General features: G+C 43.2%; 1 protein-coding gene across 3 annotated transcripts in view; it reads left to right on the top strand.

Annotated features, from left to right (window-relative positions):
- Positions 1 to 15,108, top strand: part of HRAS (HRas proto-oncogene, GTPase) — a 64,773-nt gene that overhangs the window by 36,869 nt on the left and 12,796 nt on the right. For all 3 annotated transcript variants that reach the window (XM_083428453.1, XM_083428451.1, XM_083428452.1), the window contains exon 2: positions 11,711 to 11,865. In XM_083428453.1, coding sequence (XP_083284579.1) covers positions 11,755 to 11,865 — 111 coding nt within the window. In that variant the 5' untranslated portion in view covers positions 11,711 to 11,754. The remainder of the gene's footprint in view (positions 1 to 11,710; positions 11,866 to 15,108) is intronic.

Genomic DNA, 15,108 nt, shown 5'->3' with positions numbered 1-15,108 from the left:
CATTCCTTTAGTACAAAAAGTGTCTTTGCAAATCTGCTACTTAGTGTCCAGTTATGTTTTTCAGCAAAAGAAAGCATGCAAAACAGGCAAGCATCCAGTATGCCTTCTTTTCTAAGAAGTGCTTAATATTGTTTTGCAGGAAACATTAAATTTAGATGGATGCTCTAGGAAAAAGAGCATTTTGAAATGTAAATGTATTTTTATAGGAGAGGCTGAGGTCCCTCTACCCCCCCAATAAAATATTTGAGCCCCCCCCCCCCCTTGCAAGAAGATCAGACCTCTCCATTCTGAAGGAAATCAGCCCTGAGTACTCACTGGAAGGACAGATCGTGAAGCTGAGGCTCCAATACTTTGGCCACCTCATGAGAAGAGAAGACTCCCTGGAAAAGACCCTGATGTTGGGAAAGATGGAAGGGCACAATGAGAAGGGGACTACAGAGGACGAGATGGTTAGACAGTGTTCTCGAAGCTACAAGCATGAGTTTGACCAAACTGTGGGAGGCAGTGGAAGACAGAAGTGCCTGGCGTGCTCTGGTCCATGGGGTCACGAAGAGTCGGACACGACTAAACAACAACCACCCCTGTTATTTTTCTAACATGAGAAAAATCAGAGTTGCAAGCTGTCCCTTGTTCATTGGCTGATCTCAGTCTTGAAGATTTCTCACAATGCCCAGTTTGGGGGAGGGAGATGGAGCTCTGAGAATGGCTCACGGATGAGTGAGCTATTAAGATCACTTTCCACTCAAATGAAGTGTGCTGGCTCATAGACTTGCTGTAGCTCTTTCTGAGATCCTGGATGCTCTGCTGTGTACGGAAAGGACAGCTCAGGATGTAAACAAATGCAGTCAAGGAGTCTAGAGGCTGAATCTGAGATGGGGCCACAATGGCTCCAGCCCTGCTGCACAGACAAAAACCTGCCTATGAATTTAAAGATTTAAAGTACAGCCCTTAAGTTCAGCATATCAGATTCTGCTTAATTTATTGCCTTGTTGCCAGATTAATTAACCCATGCCTCTGCTAATGCTGCATATAAGCAGACATTAGCTGGGTTGCAGTTTGGGAGCATCTTTAGCATATCCAGGTATTTCTCTTTCTGTGTGCTTACCCTGGAAGTTTGTGCTCCAGCCGGCAAGAAAAGAAAAAGTAGCTATGGCTAAGAGATGAACCCCTTATACCATGGGTCGGCAAACTAAGGCCTGTGGGTCAGATTAGGCCTAATTGCCTTCTAAATCTGGCCTGCGGATGGTCCGGGAATCGCTGCATGGTTCGCCAGTGTGTGAATCGCCAGCACACGCTTTCTTTCTCTCTCCCTCTCTCCCCCTCACATGGCGGTGCCATCCCCTTCCTCCTCCTGGCTTCTCCCCGCACTGCTTAGAGGAGGAAGGGGCCTGGGCTTTGTTGGCGCCAGCCCCCCTCCGGAGCCCTTTCGTTCACCGCTCATCATCCCTCCGCCATCCCAGTCCCTGCCACTTGGAAGACACAGGAGCCACGGTGGGCTGAGCGTTCCTCTCAAGCGGCCGCCATTTAAAGCAGCCCTTCTCCGGAGCCGTTTCGCGTGCCGCTCATCATCCCTCATTCATTTTTTTCCTCCAAAATATGGTCTGGCCCCCCACAAGGTCTGAGGGAGTGTGGACAGGCTCCCTGCTGAAAAGGTTTGAGGACCCCTACCTTATACCAAGCTTTGCTGTTTTCCAAAAATCTCTCACTAACCCATATTTTTCACTAACTCATATTTTTATGAGACTGAACTTACACAGTCAATTTTCATAGGAAAACAAGGTGATAAATATATTTAATTATTTGGTGGTTCCTTCCCCAATGAATGCACATTGTGTAGTAAAAGAAGTGGAACGCTTCCATTGATAGCATTGCATTTTCCTTATATATGTATAAAGAAACATAATTTCTCCAGATGTGTTGGCTCTGCATTTATCAGACTAGGCAAATGAGGACGTATTAAAGGATTTTTTCCCCCTTCATCGATATAGGCAGAACTGTAACTCTGTCAAATGAAACTATGTAAGGACGGGCTCCTTAGTTTAGTGGTTGCTCTTTTTAAGTTGCTCGTAGTCACATACTCCTGAGGTTTCCTACAAGTGCAGATGGTTCTGGGTGCAACTTGATACTTTCTACTGCTGCAGATAGGAGAAGTCGTATCCACAGTTTCTGGGTTGCTGGTGGGCCCATCAGAAGGATGGTGACAAAGCTGATGTATCCTGAATGCAAGAAGGATTGCATGTAAACATTTAGCTAACTGACAGATAAAATTGACCTAAAATGTCATGATTCAAGAAGTGTTCATGTAAGAATGGTGTGTGTGTGTTTCATGTCAGATAATGCCAACAGTTCTGTTCCTTTGTAGTTTATATTATCTCTTGCTTTTGAGGGGGACTGTGTCATTTCCAAAGGATTCAGGCTAGCTTAGCTTGTCAACAGAGTGAGTTGCCACCCAGATTTATATCTTATTCTGCACAGAAGGCAATATATATACATAGACAAACTCCTTAACGCTCCCCAAAGTCTCATTCTGTAGTTGAGAGATGTCAGGGCAAAGGGTGGCTTTGCACCTGTGTGATTAGACCCGGCTGAAAGCCCATACTACCTTTCTTACTTTAATATTTTTTCCCACTGAGAAAGAAAACCCTAGATTGATTCTTGCAAAATTATATTTATGTATTTAAATGTTTATAGACTGTACTTTCATATAAAATATTGCAAGATACTAATAAAAAGTAATTGTCTACAGCAGTTTTTTTATACCTTTCAGAATATATTTTTAATGACTAAAATATTTATTCTTTTTTAAAAAAAAAAAATAAATCACAATAACCTTTGAATAGCTTCCACTTTGGAAAAACACATCTTACTCCCTTCCATGAAGAAGTTGCATGTTAAGTCAAAAAGGCTATATACAGAATGGAACTAAAACTTCTGAAAATGAGACTGCGTACACACCATACATTTGTAGTACATTCTTCCCGCCCCCCAAGAATCTTGGGAATTATAATTTACCCCCAAAGCTACAATTCTCAGCACCACCAACAAACTACAGTTCCAAGGATTATTTGGGGGAAATAATGTGCTTTAAAAATATGGTGCACACACAGTCTGAGTTTGCTTTGCTGAGAGAAAGGGTTAATTCGAATGTATGTTTCTCTTATCGAGCACTGGTCAGTTTTCAGCAGACAATATAGCATCGCTTCATGTTCTCTGACTATCAGGCTTGAATTCTGTTCACTAGTGCAAATCTAGAAGGTGGTGGTTTTGACCATCTCTGTTCCTGAAGTGAAGTCTGAAAGAGGCGGAATGAATGGAGAATGGCCAACCGGATTAGACGGAGTATCCTAGCAGATATTAGAGCAAGAGTAGCCAATATGTCCTTAGACTTCAGTTCCCATCATCCCTGACTGCTGATCCTGTTAGTTGAGGCTGATGTTGTGATCCAACAACATCTGGAGGGCACCACATTGACTGTTGCAGTGCCAGAGGGAGTACATTAATATTTGTGCATTAAAAGCCTTAGAAGGTCACTGATTATTAAAACATTTATTACCTTGCATGATGTGAAAGATTGTGGTGGAGCATATAGGTCTCTGCTCCAGAGACCTAGGTTCAATTCTAAGCCATGAAGTTCACAGGGTGACTTTTAGCAAGTGAAGTTGATATCTTGTGGACTAATCTGCCTTTCAGGGTTTTGAGGATAAAACAGAATAATGACATGTTTGCAGCCCACAGTTTCTTGAAGAAAGGGTAGGAACCAGGTCTGACTATTTAAATACAGTGGTACCTCGGGTTGCATACGCTTCAGGTTACAGACTCCGCTAACCCAGAAATAGTGCTTCAGGTTAAGAACTTTGCTTCAGGATGAGAACAGAAATCGTGCTCTGGCGGCACGGCGGCAGCAGGAGGCCCCATTAGCTAAAGTCGTGCTTCAGGTTAAGAACAGTTTCTGGTTAAGAACGGACCTCCAGAACGAATTAAGTACTTAACCCGAGGTACCACTGTAATGTGATTTAAGGCACATCAAGTTTCAATATTTCAGTGGGAGAGTTGAACATGTGTTTAACTCTTGTTGATATCAGTGGAATTTTAAAGCTGCTTAATTTTGGCTGCATTATGCCCTGGGTGTGTTTTTGAAATTTACTTTGTTACTTCTGCAATCTGCCATGGGGTGATGGGTCACAGCAGTGGAGGATGTTCTGAGGCAATTTGGCACAGCTGGCTTACTACATAATAAATGTACCTTTTGTTTCTCATTTTCCACATAGTCTGTCTTGCTTTCTTCAAGGATGAGCTGCAGTTGTGGAGATATCTTGTGGTAGTTCAAGCGCTTGGGAAATATTTTGTACATCAAGGCTGCTATTGCTACCTGAAATCTGGTTGCAGGAGGGTCACAGGTGCCAGTTTTCTGCATATGCACACAGTATTACTAATAATGAGGAATGACTCTTTATAATCACCCACTCCTTTTCAGAGATTTTCTTTTAAAAGAACACTTTTTCCTGTGCTTGAGCACATCTGTCAAAATGGACCAGACTGCATTGAAGATCACTCCCTGCAGAATAGCTGGTCTGCCCCCCATCCCCTGCCATGGTCTGAAATCAGTTGGATAGTTGCTGGCTTGTTGGCAACAGCCATGAACATTTATGGTGATTATCTCTAGCAAGGAGCCCAGCATAAAGTGGAAGAACCCAGCCTCAGTTTCTCCCATGCATCATGGAAAACTCTGAGGGGGAGGAGTCTCCCATCCTGCTAGGTGGGAGAAACAGATTCTATTCCTCCTCTAAGAGGAGAATTCAAAGGAAGGGGAGGGTTCAGCCTCACTTTGCACCACACTTTGACGATACTTGGAAACCATTCAATTTTGTTTCATCACTACAGTGGTACCTCGGTTTAAGAACAGCCCTGTTTACGAACTATTCAGTTTATGAACTCCGCAAAACCGGAAGTAGTGTCCCGGTTTTCGAATTTTACCTCAGTTTAAGAATGGAAGCCGAATGGTGGAAGGGCACCGGCGGCGAGAGGCCTCATCAGGGAAAGTGTTCCTTGGTTTAAGAACGGACTTCCAGAACAGATTAAGTTCAAAAACCAAGGTATCACTGTACTTAGTATATCTAAAGTATGGTATGAAATGGAAAACTGACCTCTTCTTCTCCCACATTCTTTGTATTCTTTGGGCAGGAATGGATCTCCGCCACTAGATATCAGACTTTTGTAACTGAAAATAAACTGTAAGAAGTACTGATTATATGTACACGGAGCAATGGATGCAAACTACAAGAAAGAAGATTCCACCTAAACATTAGGAAGAACTTCCTGACAGTAAGAGCTGTTCGACAGTGGAATTTGCTGCCAAGGAGTGTGGTGGAGTCTCCTTCTTTGGAGGTCTTTAAGCAGAGGCTTGACAACCATATGTCAGGAGTGCTCTGATTGTGTTTCCTGCTTGGCAGGGGGTTGGACTCGATGGCCCTTGTGGTCTCTTCCAACTCTATGATTCTATGTTGGAATATTATTAGAATATTGTTGTTTCCCCAGTTTTATATGTCTATTGGATGTTCCGTTGGTTGTTTTGTTGGTTATAGCTTCTGATTCTAAAAGCAAATGAGTTGCTTCTAGCTTGTGTATTTCTCCCACCACATGGCCCCCCTCCCCCTTAGTTCCATAAACTCATTCCCTGTGCCCCCTACCCTACCTTATAAAAAGGCATTATTCAGAAAAGTGCTTTGTATGACCCACTAAGGAAAATAATAACACAATAAAATTCAACAGTAGCAATTAATTGCACATGTAAATCAAAATCGTATTCAAATTATTTAGTTTAATTAATTCAACAAAAGTGATGAACTTGATCTAATGATACCAGCTTTTCAAAATCTGATAGTCATTCACACCTCCAGCAGCTTCTGTCACCCCCTTGCCTCTTAGTGCCCCCACCCGTAACCCCGCTGCTCCCCAGGCAGCTGTACCCCCCACTTTGGGAGCCCCTGCTGTACCACATATTTTTCTTGCTGCTCCTTATTTCTTGAGTTGTAGCGCTAGTCCCCTGTGCTTGCCTGCTTGTAAGGCTTGCTTCTTTTCCCTTTGTGACAAGGTGATGATCTGATTGGAATAATTGGAGAGCAGTGGGCTTATCCTCAGCATGGGCATTGTGTTACCTCCATCGGAGAGGGAAGCTTAGCACCATAGGGATGCTGTGGGTTCCGAGGAGACAGAAACAAACCGCTTTCCGTGCATATGTGGGGCCTTTTTGTGCAGAGACGGCTGTGTGTACAGCATGGATGAACATCAACAGAGAATTCGGGATCCTAAAGTCTTCCTCTGTGTGCCACTAATTAGGCCATTAATGTGACCGTTTTCCTCTGCATAAAGGAGACGGTTATGGGAGTATAGGTACCGCTGTGCCAGTTGCCTCTAATGCTGATCAGTACTTAATCTGCGTGAATGAAATTAATTGCTGACTCACAGCAGAGTTAAAACCAAAGTTTGAAGTGGGTTTCAGGTTGAAACAAAACCTGGTTGCCACTGATGTAACACTCCGTCCGCATAACCACTTCATTGTGGTTAAAATAATCCATGGGGGGAATTGACCCAGGAGCAAAGGGGAATCTTCCAATCTCCTAACCATGATGAGAACGAGTGATGTTACACCTGCACAAGAGACAGGTTCCCACATATTGAAATCAGAAGTGGTCACATCCTGGAAATAATAGAGAATTAGTGAATTGCAAAATGTTGCCATGTGGGGCTTTGGCGAAGGTTGTTTAGGAGGGTATTTTTGTGTGTAGGAAGGGCTCACAACCTTTTTATCTCTCAAAACATGCAAAGAGTAGTCAGCTCATGTTCTTGTCCCCTACCCAAAACTAATTACACCATCCAGTGTTAAGATACTTAGGAACAACAGGCTACACTTGATCAAAAATGTTTTGTAATAGGGATGGGCAAGAACCTTGCATATGTGTATATCCTCTTATATTGGTGGGTGTGCATATGTTTGAAATAAAAGCACCACTTGGAAGTTCTAATACAGGTCATTATTTTTAATTTTACAGCTGTGCATGATTTCACATGATTTTTTCTCCCCCCCCCCAAAAAAAAGAGGAAATGGCATGAGGCAGTCTAGAGCAGTGAGAGGGGGCATTACCATGCTGTGGTGGAAAGATGAGGCCAATATGAATTTGTAAAAACATTGATGCCAGGGCTTAAGCCTACCTGAACCATGCTTATCAGTTTCAAGATCAACATTGGTGCATGAGAAGCTGCGGCTTACAAGTCCTTAGGAATTGTGTGCTGCATACTGGGATGAAACTGTTCTGCAATGTTATTTCACATATCTAAATCCCCCCCTCCCATTCAGGGAATCTTGCCTCCTCTCTCTATTGGACTTCCAATATGGCAAAGGCTTTTCTATTTTGCAGGCCAGACGTACCTTTCGCCTATTCTGACGTATGTTGTTATTGCTGTATTGCTTTTAGTTTTTCAGCTGACTGCCTGTTTTTACCATTTCTTTGATTTTGCATGTATTTGCGTTTTAACCGTTTTCTTATTAACAAGTGGTGTATACATATATCGTAAACTGAAATAAAACATTGCCACCACATGTTAGAAGGTAGCTGTTCAGAAGTGGTGTGGTAGCTGAGGGTGTGAAATCCACAAATCAGCTCTTTCAAGAGGCTGCCTTGGCCTGCCTCTTGCAGTCAGCACTCGCCTTGTGGGAATGGATACAAGCCTGCCTTACGGAGCTGTTGTAAGGATTATGGAGCTAGTGTTTATGAAGCTTTTGGAAAATTTAAAGTGCAATGTAAACGTTAACTATCATAACAGGAGTCAGCTCAGACTTCGGCAAAAAGATTTTGTTAGTGACTGTCAAGAGGTGTGATCCTCTACTCTGAGATTTTTTAAGATTTGATGGCTCCCTCCACCCTGATTTGCCTTCTCAGTCCATTAGATCTATGCACAGCAGTAGGAGGCAAAGCAGTTGTAGAAGCCTGACCTTGTCCTATAACAATGAACCTGTGTGCAGAGGTAGCATCCCAGAGAAAAGGACCCTGAATAAGTAACAAGCTTGTGTTTTGTAGGTAGCAACTTTTGTAGTAGAAACATTCCAGTAGGCCTTGGAAGTTTTCCTGAAGCTGAAAAGGCAAGGGAACCTCTTCTGTTATATCTATCTATCCAAAAGACTTGGTAAAAAATTAAGCTAAGATTAACAACAACAACAACAACCACAACAACCTAAGATCAAAGTACCATACATAATGGAAAGTCTGTGGGATCTTGATGCCTATGCTTCTAGGCCAGGGGCCACTGGTCATATATTTTTGCTGAGCCTGAACGAAGATGAAAACAGGACCAGCTCCTCCCTGTGAGCAGTTCCAACCAGTGAGAGGAAATGGAAGCAGCCGTGCAACAGGCACACACAGTTTCAGATCATTAGCATTTGACCCTTTTTGTTGGCTTCTGGCAGGCAGAAGCTAGGGATGATGATGGGCTGCTTTTCTTTTTTCAATACTCAGGGTTTTAGGGGTTCCCTCCCTCCATCTGCTTAGACATGACTGTTCTTTTTTCCATAGAAGTATTGTGAAGTAGCTAAAGCTTGGGGGTGGAATCCTGCTGATAATGGCAGAGCAAATTTGAAAAGCACTTTCTGCTTCTCCCTCCCCCAGATACACAGCAGAGGTTGCGGATAGCCATGCCTAGTGCATTTTTGGTTGACTGTCAGCTTCTTCCAGCTGGCATGGGGGGCTCCTCATTACAATGTCTCTCATTCTGAAATTGGGGAGTATCCCGTGGAGAATTAATTAGTTCCGTGTTGCTCACTCTTCTGTGAGAATTGAGCTGAGGCTGAGGAGAGTAGGCAGAAGGAGCAGGGATGGGGCCCCACTGAAGCCTTGCGTCAGGGATGTGGAGGTTAGGAAGAAGACGAGCATAGGAAACTGCCTTATGCTGAGTGAGACCTTTGGTCCATCTAACTCAGTGTTGTTTACACTGACCAGCAACTGCTCCAGAATTTCTGACTAAGATCTCCCTCATCCTTGCCTGAAGTTGCCAGGGATTAAGACTAGGACCTTCCATATACACAGAAGATGCTGTGCCACTGAGGTGTGGCCCTTTCCCAAATGGACCATAAACAGATGCTGTTGAACTACAGCTCCTGTCAGCCTCAGCCAACATGACTAGTGGCCAGGGATGATGGGAGTTGTGGCCTTCCAAGTATTGCTGCAGCTTGTACGTTTCCCATCTCTGCTTTAAGTTAACCAGAGAAGCACTGTTGCATCCCCATGGCATTTGGAATTTCTGGTAGGAAATATGAGGGGCTTTTGTCTTTGGAACCCCTGAGAATTTTCATTGAGAATGTTCTGGAAGAGGGGTGCCGCCCAATGTGAGCAAGCCCTCTACTTTATTTATTTAAGACTGGACCTCTTAATTGTTTCTGCTTCTCTGTTGCGTCTGTAGTTTTAGTAAGTTAAATTGATATTTGTGCTGTTCCTACATTTTTGTTATCAAGTTACATAAGCCGCCCTGAGGGCACTCTGGGGCCATATGGCGGGGGTATCAGTATAATAAATGATAAAGGAGAAATGGGATAAAAGGCACTTTGCTGCTGTTTTTCAGTTCTGCTACTGAGTGCCTGTGTCTGATCTTAATGCCATTAATGGAAACTTGCCATCAAAAGGCATAATGCAGAGTATCAAAAGAAAAATTAAATTGTTTTTTTTCTGCCCATGGAAAATGTATGCAATTCCCGTAGCGTTAAAGTAATAGTAATAGTAATTTATTATTTGTACCCCGCCCAACAAAGATTAAAAATGCATTAAAATGTCACACATTAAAAACTTCCCTGAACAGGGCTGCCTTCAGATGTCTTCTAAATGTCAGGTAGTTGTTTATCTCTTTGACATCTGATGGGAGGGCGTTCCACAGGGCGGGCGCCACTACCGAGAAGGCCCTCTGCCTGGTTCCTTGTAGCTTAGCTTCTCGCAGTGAAGGAACCGCAAGAAGGCCCTCGGCGCTCGACCTCAGTATCCGGGCAGAACGATGGGGGTGGAAATGCTCCTTCAGGTATACTGGGCAGAGGCCGTTTAGGGCTTTAAAGGTCAACACCAACACTTTGAATTGTGTTCGGAAACGTACTGCAAATTTAAAGGCAATTCCTCTCAAAAATATGACATGAAAAAGAGCTGGAGAAAATGGAAGCTGTTACGAATAAGGACCAGTTCACAGAACATATCTTATCTACATATGAGCAGTCAGAATCATCTCCAGCCACATGCTTGCAATGGACAAGCATATTGTGTGATCATACAGCTGGCACCAGGTCCCTTAATTATGGCAGCACTTATTTCAGTCACTATGGTTGTAGGAATTGCTGCTAATTCTCTCCATGATTTACCCCCTTTCTACATTGTGTTACATTTGCATGACTGGTGGGGGGCGGTTGTTGCTGTTATTGATGTTAATTTTTAGTATCTTTATTTTAGATCTTATGATTTATGTGGAAATAGTTCACCTTGGTTGTATATTTTTTATATTTTGTTTACTATTTGTGACTACTTTTGTTATGCTGTAATTATGTATTTTCCCCCCTGTTATAAGCCTCCTTAAGTGTGGTTTGGCCTATGGAAAGGCAGCATACAAATAAAATTATGTCTGTATGCATATAAGAAGTGATCAGGACTTGTAGCAGCAGCATCAAAAAAGTATTTTATGAATCTCCTTCCTTGTTAGTCTCTAGACCATTAAAATAAAAAATAGCTTTAAAAACAATGCAAAAACTGATAACTGAAGATAGGTATGTGTGTTCTGTATTGTTTTTAAACCTAAGGCAGCCATGTTGAAAGCCCTGCTCCAAGTAACTATAGAGCAGGCTTCTAAAAAATTAGAATCTTCCGGGAGAAACTCTCCTGCAGAACGCAGTGACCTTCTGAGAATACAAGGGGTAAGATGGTCTCTCAAATAACTGGGTAATATGTGAGTAATGTGAATTGGCCCCCTAAATGTCTATGAAATTGCCCGGCAATGACAGTTAATTTTCAACATTGATAATCATTCTTCATTGTTGAGAGAGAGAATTTCATCATAACGCACGAAAGAGCAAAGCAGGCATTCTGTGCTGCTAGTAGTAGCCCATTTTTTCGTGTGCAAAGTGTTTATCTAATTTTGTCTTTTTTTGCATTGGCCATGTGAAGGGCTAAGTTAGTCAAGACAGGGAGGGGTGGGGTTTGAAGCCTGTCCAAACTACACTCTTCATCATCTGCACTGTTCTGACAATGTATTTTAAAGCAAACTACTAAGCATTGATTTAACTGGGCCTGAATAATGAATATCCATTTCTTCCTTCGTGCCCGTGCTTCACTTTGCCTGCTCATTGTTTACATAATTCCTTAAAAGGGCTCTAATAAGAGGGCTTTAATCCCCTTCAGGGCTTCTGGGTGGGTGTTGAGGGCTGTCCGCATTCCTGTAATGGCAGCAATCTGCAACTAGCTGGGTCTTGTATCAGCAGAAGAACCTGAATAGACCGTTGACCTTGACTACCAGGTGCCTTTGCTGTAGCTGCTTTTGCTTTGCTCCAGAGGCTCTTGCGTCGTCATGCTGTGATGCTGTTAACTGTGCCATGGTGTCAAGTAGCATTAATGGCAAATAGTTGTGTTAAGGGTGGGGCTGAGGAGTTCATCCAATATTCATGTGGTTTATATCCAATTCTCTTCTCTTTCAGGCCGCTGTGTTTTGAGGGAACCCTGAACCGGGGTTGACCAGAAGATGACCGAGTACAAGCTGGTGGTAGTTGGGGCAGGAGGCGTAGGGAAAAGTGCTTTGACCATTCAGCTTATCCAGAACCATTTTGTTGATGAGTATGATCCCACGATAGAGGTAAGCACCTGCTCGTGTTCAAAACTAACCCATAGACATTTACTTTTAATCTCCCTCCCCCTTTAGGCTTGGTTGTCTTTGCATCCATCATGGGCTCCTACGAAAGCGGTCAAATACAAAGCTTAACCCAACTTCAGAAGCAATTTATAGAAGAAAAGCAAAAGCTCTCTTTCCTTGCACAGTGGCAGGCCCTCAATGGAATAATAAGCACAGTAGGAGAGATGCTGTGGAGGAGACACAAAGTCAATTTGAAATCAATCCTACTTGAAAGAGAGTGACTGGTAAAAAAAATATTTACAAGCCACCATGAGCTCCACCACTTTTTGAGCTTGTAGCGACTTTAATTATTGCCATGCTTTCTCCTTGTGGATAAGGCACTAGCCAGAGAGTTTGCAAACCTGAGTTACCTCTGGTGCAAGTTTTGTATGTTAATCTACACATTCCATAAATTCACAAGACAGTCATTCTGAAACAGTACAACTCCAGGTTGCCAGTGGGAGATTGCAAGAGTTTTTTAATGGTCTCCATGGGAAAAATCTCTGCATGTGGGAAATCAGGGAGAGGTGTGTATGTGTGTGTGTGTGTGTTTGCAGTGGCGGGTATTGTGATTGTCCCTTTCACCTGCAGCCATTGCTCTTGGCATGCTGTTCATAAAACACATATGGTTGGTTGGTTGACCAAACCCAAAGAGTGCTCATCCTGGAAAAAAGTGACAAGTGGGGTTCTGCCTCAGGGTTCTATCCTGGGCCTGGTGTTGTTCAATGTCTTTATAAACGACTTGGATGAAGTTATATAATTGAGGGGATGCTCAATCAGATTTGCAGATGATGCCAAACTGGGAGGGGTAGCCAATGCCACAAAAGACAGAATTGGGATTCAAGATGACCTGAACAGATTAGAGAAGCTATACCGATGGCTTCAAGTTGTAAGAAAGGAGATTCCAACTAAACATCAGGAAGAACTTTCCGATGGCAAGAGCTATTCGACAGTGGAACAGCATCCCACGAGAGATGGTGGGCTCTCCTTCCTTGGAGGTTTTTAAGCAGAGGTTGGATGGCCATCTGTCATGGATGCCTTAGTTGAGATTCTTGCATTGCAGGCAGTTGGACTCAGAGTCCCTTCCAATTCTACGGTTTTATGAGATACATACCCACACCTACTTAGGTGGAATATAAATAGCTTAAATAAATACATTTTAATATACACACCCACTCACACCTCCAAACTCTACACACACACATGTACATGTGTATGCCACATACATGTGTGCACACCTGCATATAACCTTTGGGCTTCCTTCAGCAATCTCATGTGGCGTCTGTCCCTGATTTTCCTTGCAAAGAGAGAAGTTGAAAGATTGCTTTTGCATCACCCTGCTACAGAATGTTTCCCTCCATAGCCTTGAGGGGCTAAAGTGTCATATAACCCAGAAGCTCTTTTTCTCCTCCCCCCCCCCTCCATAGGTTGTCTGGGGAAGAACCATTGGGGGTACAATAAAATGGGAACAAAGAATTAAGTGAGAATTGGTTACTTGTTTGAGGCCTCTTGCATTCATTCACATTTGCTAAGGTCATTCCACCAGCATTTAAGGATTCCAAAGGTGCTTAACCAGGCATAAGCAGACTCCAGCCCTCCAGATGTTTGGGACTACAACTCCCATCATCCCTAGCTAGCAGGACCAATGGTCAGGGATGATAATGGGAACATCTGGAGGGCCGGAGTTTGCCTATGCCTGTGCTTAACTTTCAAAGCTAAGCAGATGAGAACAAATAGAGTGAGTTTTCTGTTGTATCGACTTGGAGTTAGCAATAAGCCCAGACAACTTCCTTCCCATATACGCAATTAGATTTATTTTGTCTGTTAAGTTTTTCGGTTTTTCTCTTCATTTCCCAGACCTTAAATATGGTCCTCAAAACCTGAGACCTCATCAGCATTTTTAAGGTTCTAATTGTTCATTTAATGAGGTGTTGATATCAATAGTGTAAAGCAGCACATTTTCAGAATTTGTACTTACAGAACTGATTTATATAGACCATCTCAGAGATGATCTCATCAGCAGACTTTCCATTCTTTACAACCTTTGGTCCTTTTGTTGTTGGGGTGGGGGGGTGTATTTTTTTCTTCGGATTTCTGAACTTGGAACTTTCTTTAGCTGTCAGAGCATTATTAAAGTTTGCTTTTTGACTAAGAGAAACATTAAAATTCTTTTTGGTAGGGAGTTGGTTTTGCTTCCTCTGTGTCTCCCAGTTTAGCTTTCTCTTCTCTTAATTTGCTTTTATTTACTACTTGCAGTTCTTCCAGTGCAATGAAAAGGTGCTGAGTAAAGCTTCTTCATATAACCCCAACCACTGCCTAGCATCAGGCATTTTGATTAGGGGAAGGAGGGAGGGAATGGGGTGGGCACTGTGACACAGTCGCTGACTATGTTGCTTTAAGTTCCGGTGTCACAGCAGCGTTGGGAAACGGGATCCAGCTGGTGGGCTGAACCTTTATCTCCCCTGGGGGCCAAGTTTAACATCAGGTGACATGTTTTTGCATGTGTGGGTTAGCAGCTGATTGTCTGGGCTTGCAAAGCACCTCCCTTGGAGCTGTGCAGGCCCCAACTGTCAGTTGATTGGCCACGCTTGCAAGCGCTCCTTTGGCCCAGTTGTGTCTTTACTTCTCCCACCCAAGTGTAGGGCAGGTGGTTGTGGTTTGACCAAAGCAACCTCATGGCCCAAATTGGGGAGGCCTGGTGGTCTCAGAATATAACATCTGGTGTAAGGCCTGGGGGTGTGACTTGGCCAAAACTACCTTGTGGGCCTGATTACTTTTGCAGATCGGAGCTTCCCTCAGGGATCTTCTCTTCCTTATGAGCTCCTTGACTAGCGTGAGCTGATGTTCCCTTTTGGTTTGTTTTAAAACATCTGTGCTCTTGCTGCGCTTCCAAGCAGTCTAATCAGTCGCAGGATTCCAAGGCAGGATTCTCCTACCATGCTGAATCCCAGTTAGTCTTTTAACTGCAAAAATGGTGGCTGAGAAGAACTGAGCTGGCTGAGAAGACAATCCAAATGGATCTGGCTAATAATGACAAAATGGACAAACTGGATACGTGTGCATATTTACTAAAAAAATAAGTCCCTTTTTGTGAATTGATACATACTCCCAGGTAACTGCATAGGATTGCAGCCTTACTCAGTTATTTTTGGAATTGCAAAGTGCAGTGCTAAGGATCTGTATATGCATTGGTTCTGTTTTCCTTGT

Source organism: Podarcis tiliguerta, assembly GCF_965153285.1.
Source record: "Podarcis tiliguerta genome assembly, chromosome: 1".
In the NCBI taxonomy this organism is placed as follows: Eukaryota; Metazoa; Chordata; class Lepidosauria; order Squamata; family Lacertidae; genus Podarcis; species Podarcis tiliguerta.
The sequence above is the reverse complement of the archived record's forward strand: the minus strand, read 5'-3'. Positions and strand labels throughout refer to the sequence as shown.